Here is a 6,103-nt window from a genome sequence, read left to right on the forward strand (position 1 = left end):
GTATGCAAGATTGGATGCAGGGAAACCACCAGAAAAACATTTAAGGACAGGACCAGCCCTCAGGGGCAAGAAGTGTCACTGACTGAAGGGCAGAAAGGATCAAACCCTCCCCAGGTACCCAGGCACAGTGGGGACACAATTCCCCAGCAAAGGTCAGAGATCAAACCTGTCTCAGACCCTGCAGGCATTGGCATTTCACCCCTCCATAGCATGGTATTGGGCTGAGAACAAAACACAAGCCAGGACCTTGCTTGCTGTGACAGCACCCAGCGCCAGGGCCAGTGTGGCCCAAACCGGGGGGGGTTCCCTGCCCCATAGAGCTGCCTGCAACTCTGCCCCTTCACGTGGTAACCTGGATGCAGTGCTGAGCTGCCTTAAGGGGCACAAGTATGCAGAGTCCACAAGGGAGAGGAGCTCCCAGGTCCTTTCCAGGAGCTCTGCAGCATCACCAAGGGAAGCAAGTGTCAGGGACTGGACATGAAGGAGCATCTCCCACAGAAGTGCACACGAGACGAACCTGCCAGCCAGCAGCAACTGCCCTCCAGACCTGATGCCCAAAAGACCTTTATTCAGAGTGCAAAAACTATTCTTTACAAAACAGATTGACCCAGAATCTTCCTCAAATCACAGATAAGCCGTGAGCTCCCACCCTACCATATCTGCAGTCGAGGACACAGCCTGGGCCCCAGTTTCACAATTCCAAGTGCATAAAACCCACCAAATTGTGAGTAAAGAAAAGAAAACACACTAGAATCAGTAAAACTGCCTGTTCCACTGCTGACTTTACTTCCATCTGCTGGGGAAGTGGCCAAGACAGGGTATTTCAGAGGCAGGGAGAGGGGGTGCACTGAGCAAAGGTCCAGGACAGCATAAAGGCACAGGACGAGAATCACCTCCTCCATCCCCAACTCCCAGCACAGGGATGGAGGAGGGGGGATATACCAGCAGCATCCATTCAGTTTTGGGATCAACCTCCCAGGGCTGTGGGAAAGAAGACACCCCAGTGCTGGGAGCAGCCTCTGCTCCCCAAAAAAGTTACAAAAAAAAAAAACCAAAAACCTAAACAAACAAAAAAACAAAGTAGCAAACGTTGAGGTCCTGGCAAGAGGTGTCCGAGGTAAAAGTCATCCAGGGAAAGAAGTCCCAATGAGTACCTGGAGGAAGAACCAGACTGAGACCAGCAGCCTCCTGCAGAACACCTCCCACCCACGCTTGCCACACCAGCGTCACAGCTACTTGGACCCTTCCTCCAAGGCTGCCTGGTCCCTCACCTTGCCTGAAGATAAGTTACTGCTTCCTCCTCTACTTCTTGGCTGGCATGATAGGAGGAAGCTGCTGCTTCTCCTCCTCCTCAGACAAGTCATCATCCTCCTCAAAGGAAGCATCTTCCCTGTGCACTGGGACACACAAATAACTCTGTTACTCACTAACGTATGTCTTTGCAAATACAACTGGCCCCCAAGACACTCCAAGAGCAGAGCAGCCCAAGGAGCACTGGAGCAGTTTTAGCAGCAGCTTGTTGGCAATAAGCTGTATGCCAGCCGGAGGGAGATCTCAGAGGGGTATGGTGACAGCCAGCCATGGGAAAAGGGGACAGTGTGGGTCATCCAGACCCCTTTTCCCATGCGTGGCTTTATGGCAGGGAAGGAATCCCTGCATGGAGACGGCCCCTGGGGAACCAGCACAAAGGAGGCACTGAGCACACGTGCTGGGCAGCACCAAGAGCCTTTCCCAGGGGCTCCCCGGCCAGCTTTTCTGCTGGAGGGAGCCCCTCCATACCCCTTGCTCCTCCCAAGCCTTTTCCCACACACAAGTCTTTACCAATCTGGTGCCAGCCAGCAAGGTGTACTGGGCCAGAGCCCGCTGCCAGGCGGAAAGTCACTGGAGGCTGTAGCTTGAAGTTGTCCAGACTCAGCTGCAACGAGACAGAGGTGGAGGCCGAGTTAGGGGCAGAGGCAAAAAGTAGAATGTCCTGCAGTCCCTGGCATGGCACCCGGCCCTGTTAAACATGTCCTTTTGGGGGCACCTGCAGCAAGGCCAAGGCTACCCAGGGCATTTCCCTGTGAGCTGCAGACCAGCTCATGGTCGGGATCCTAGGAGAAAGGTTCACAAAGATCCAGATATGGCTAGTTCCCTGCAGCCACCCCCACCCGAGTCTTCAAAACAACTCCTTACCAAGGGCTGGCATGACAACTTCAGATTCGCCACAGGCACAGCAATCTCTTGGTTCTCATGGTTTCTCCCAACAACCTCTACCACGTTGCACTCGTCCTTGGCACCATCTGTGAGGCAGACCTGCGTGGGAACAGAGGTCGTGAGCTCTCCCAGGGGACACAGCAGAGAGAGCCAGGGCTCTCCATGGGACAAGTGACTCACAACAATGCTACCAGCCCAGCTGCCATGCAAGGTGGGAGGATGCTGCTCCACAAAACAGGGAGACCCCGCTGTCCCCTTAGTGCCTGCAGAGGAGCTGTGTGTCTTTCCCAGCTGGGACAGCTGTTCCTGCAACCGTCTCAAGAGATGGCACCTGGGCTGCATTTTCTGCTGATCTGATCTGTGCTGGCAGGTCCTGTGCTCCCAGGACAGAAAGTGACCCCCTGGGAGAACCAGGAATGAAGCCCTGCATCTAGCTGGACTTGGAGAGCAACAAGCCAAGAGACCCAGCTGGTGAGGAGGGCATGTTCTAGTGGGAGGCTCCAGCAAGGTCAAATACAAGGAAAAAATACTTTCCTTCATACCATGCTTAGAGAATTCCTCTGCTGAGCAGCCTCTTGCCACCACTGGCTTTGCTCAAGCACCTCCATACAATGGGTAAACGTGACAGCCTCATGTCCTGCCCCGAGAGCTGCCAGTACTCAGACCTCAGCCAAGGGTTCCCCTGGCCCAGCCTGGCCAGGGAAGGGAGAAGAGCCTGGGTAGGGGGGGGTGAGGCTGTGGGCCACTATGGGAGAGGACACACACAGTTAGTTCTCATTTCCCTTACCACAGACAGGGCCAAAATGTGGTCAGAGTCATCTCCCTCATCCACCTGAAATGTGTAGGATTTGGTGCTGGCAGTCAGCTCACAGCCTGGAAAGAGGAGAACAGAAAAGCTGCAGCAGGCATTATGCAGCCCCAGGCACCACGGGAGAAGGGTTCCCAGGATGGCCCCCAGCACGGCATCCCTAAAACACTTTATTTTCTCATGCTCAGGAGCAGCCTCAGGCCAGGGCACCCTGGGCTCCAGGATATCGTCCTGGAGTATAGACCTGGGTCAGCACCATACAGGGGCAAAACCTGGTGTCCCCAAACTGGGCTGCTGCGAAGCAGTGCCCCGGGGCACCCACGGCCCCCGAGCACAGGCAGGGCAAGGCTCATCCCCTCCAGAGAGGAGCACAGCCAAGGCACACGGCTGTGGTCAACAGGAGAGGCGGCAGACAGAAAGGTGGCTCTGCTCTCGCCAGCATCAGTGAAATGTTTGCGCTGGTGAGAGTGGGGCACAGACACGGAGCGCGAGACCTGAGTGATGAGGCACAAAGTGAAGGGAGGACGCTGCGCCAGGCTTCAGGGAGCTGGAGTCCCTCAAGACAAGTCTTGAGACAGATCTTATTACGTACTTCTCCAAACAGATAAAAAAAACCAAGGGAGGTACAAAATTATGCCCTCAGCTCTTAGGATCAGGATTCAGCTGACCATGGGAAGGAAGAAAAGGCAGAGAGCCCTGGGTGTGCTGGCTTGTTGCAGGATGATTCACCAATGTGAAGCAGATAGAAAAAACACAGAGCCGAGCCCTGCACATGCAACGGAGGGAGAGGAATTAGCCTCAGCAAGCACAGCCCGCGGCAGGACCCCTTTCTAACCGTGCTTGGGCGTTCAGCCCACCAGGGCAAGGACCGAAATCCAGGTGCACGAAAAGGCCGGGCGGGGGGAGCGGCGGCGGCTGCTCCACTTCCCCGCAGAAGCCTGCGTGGAGCCGCGCTGGGCCGGGAGCAGCCCGGGACACGTGTGTCCGCGCCTGCTCCCACACACGTTTAGGAGAAGCGCAGGGCCACGTGTTGCGGGGTTTAACAGCCCCAGCCGAAACCCCTCCCCGAGAGGAGGGACACGGCGCTGCCGCCCCGCGAAGGGCGCCCACGACACGCTGACGTGGAAGCGCGGGGGATCGAGCGGAGAAGCGGGAGAGGCCGGCGAGAGCCGGGGGCTGCCGCCGCCGCCGCCCCCCCCCCCCCATTGCTCCCAGTCTCTTCCCGTCCCCTGCACCCCCAAGACCCCACGCAGCTCCCCCTAAACCTCCCCAGGACGCCCCCACTCCCTCCCAAGCCCGGCCACACGCGTGTCCTCCTGCCCCGGCTCCCGCTCCCCAAACTCCAGGGCCTCGCTGGTCGCAGTCACCCCACGCCCCAGACACACACACATGTGTCTCTGCCCAGTCCCTCCCCCCCCCCCCCCGCACGTCTAGTACCCCCTAGGCCTCAGTAACGCCCTCCACGTGTTCCTACAGACCCACGCGTCCCTCTGCTCCCCAACCCCCCCCCGGTCTATTCCTCACCCACGTGTCTTTCCTGCCTCCCCCCCGTCCCCCTTATCCCCCAAACTCTCTCTCTTCCTCATTTTTTGCCCCCACGTGTCTCTCCCTCCCCTACCTCCACATTACCCACGCCGTGTCTCTTCCGCCCCCCATTTATTACCCCCTCCACGTGTATTTTCTTCCCCCTGCCCCCTCCCCGTGCCCCCCACTCCCCTTGCCGCCCCCCCCCGGGTGCCGCTCACCGAAGAGGACGCTGCCAGGGCAGCCGTGCCCGCGCGGCTCCATGAGGCGGGAGCGGGGCGCTGTCAGCGGGACCGGGCGGGACCGGGCGGGACCGGGCCGGGCCGCCCCGCCCCGGGCCCGCCCCCGCCGGGAGGTGACCCAACCAACGGGCCCTTGCAGCATCGTCTCGCATCCTGCGGGGGGGGGGGGAACCCCCACTGGCATCAAGAAGGTCGGAGGGATCTTTTCTGGAAAGGCTCACCCGCCCTAGGGGCGGCGTGGGGTGGAGGAGGACCTGGGGAAACGCCGTCTTTACAGTATTTTATTTCCTTGCAGTAAAACGGGGGAGGTTTATTACCCCAGCGGGATCCTAATGGCTTTTCCTGGTAACTGGCCTCTTCTGTCAGATTTTTCTGGGGGGTAGGCAGGAGGGGGAACAGTGGAAGGGGAGAGGATCTTACAGGGTGTGGATGGTGAACAGCCCAAAAGCCACCCAAGAGATGAAAGACACCACCTGCTCCCTTTAACTGGGGGGTCTCCTGCCCACCCTCGGCCTTCAGCCAAAACCAGTTCAGCAGGACAAAGCATTTACTGACCCCAGCGCCAGCTGTGGAGACGCCACACTGGAAATACGGCCCTGACTGTCAGTTGACCATCCATCACCCTTCTCCCGAGCGCCATCCAGGCTCCAGGGCACCAGAGCCAGAAGGCTGAGGGCATAAAGCTGGGTATCAGAGGGGTAGGAGGGTAACAGGGAGCAAGGCACTGGCACAACAGGAGGGACTTTCTCACCTCTATCCCTTTAAGCGTGGGCGAGTGCAGCGTGATCTGACACTGGGGACTGCGGTGCAGGAGCCTCTGAGCACAGAAGGCAAGATCCCCGCTTCACAACCTATCGCAGGGAGCAGAGGGCCAGGCTGGCCTTTCAAAGCTGAGAGGGAAACAGCCTGGTCCTGCTGCAGGAGTGGAGGGGGAGAGCAGCTGAATTAAAGCAAGCCCCGCTAACGCTGAGCTCACACCGCGTTCCCCGTCAGGAGCTGGCTCTGCTCCCACCGCCGAGGAGACCTCCGCCAGCTGACCCTTTGCTCAGCTCCAGCTGGAGTCGGTTCAAGACAAACACGACTGAAGAGGTTTGAAAAGCTGAACCTGGCCCCAGAAAAAGGCAAGCGCTCACTCAGCCATGGTGGTTATACAAGCGCACGTGTTTGCTTCTGCAGTAGCTGCTCTCCGCAGCCATCTGGCTGGCAGCAGTGCCTTCCCGGCTGACCCGTCTGCAGCCACCGCCCTGGAGGGACAGAGGCAAGAGCCCATCTCTGCTTCCCACTCCCTTAAAGGAAAAGTTCCTGGCGCAACATCAGAGTCCAAACCTGCCTC

General features: G+C 58.6%; 1 protein-coding gene across 1 annotated transcript; it reads right to left on the reverse strand.

The window, feature by feature from the left end:
• Nucleotides 1-548: 548 nt before the first annotated feature.
• NPM3 (nucleophosmin/nucleoplasmin 3) lies at nucleotides 549-4,831 on the reverse strand. The gene is made up of 6 exons (XM_042788363.1): nucleotides 4,750-4,831; nucleotides 2,984-3,069; nucleotides 2,176-2,295; nucleotides 1,822-1,915; nucleotides 1,272-1,397; nucleotides 549-1,154 (listed from the first exon to the last, which is right to left on the reverse strand). Exons 1-5 carry the CDS (start codon nucleotides 4,790-4,792, stop codon nucleotides 1,303-1,305), a joined length of 438 nt encoding a protein of 145 aa, XP_042644297.1. The 5' UTR covers nucleotides 4,793-4,831; the 3' UTR covers nucleotides 549-1,154; nucleotides 1,272-1,302.
• Nucleotides 4,832-6,103: the final 1,272 nt, after the last annotated feature.

Source organism: Tyto alba, unplaced genomic scaffold (assembly GCF_018691265.1).
Source record: "Tyto alba isolate M040663 unplaced genomic scaffold, T.alba_DEE_v4.0 Super-Scaffold_1, whole genome shotgun sequence".
In the NCBI taxonomy this organism is placed as follows: domain Eukaryota; kingdom Metazoa; phylum Chordata; class Aves; order Strigiformes; family Tytonidae; genus Tyto; species Tyto alba.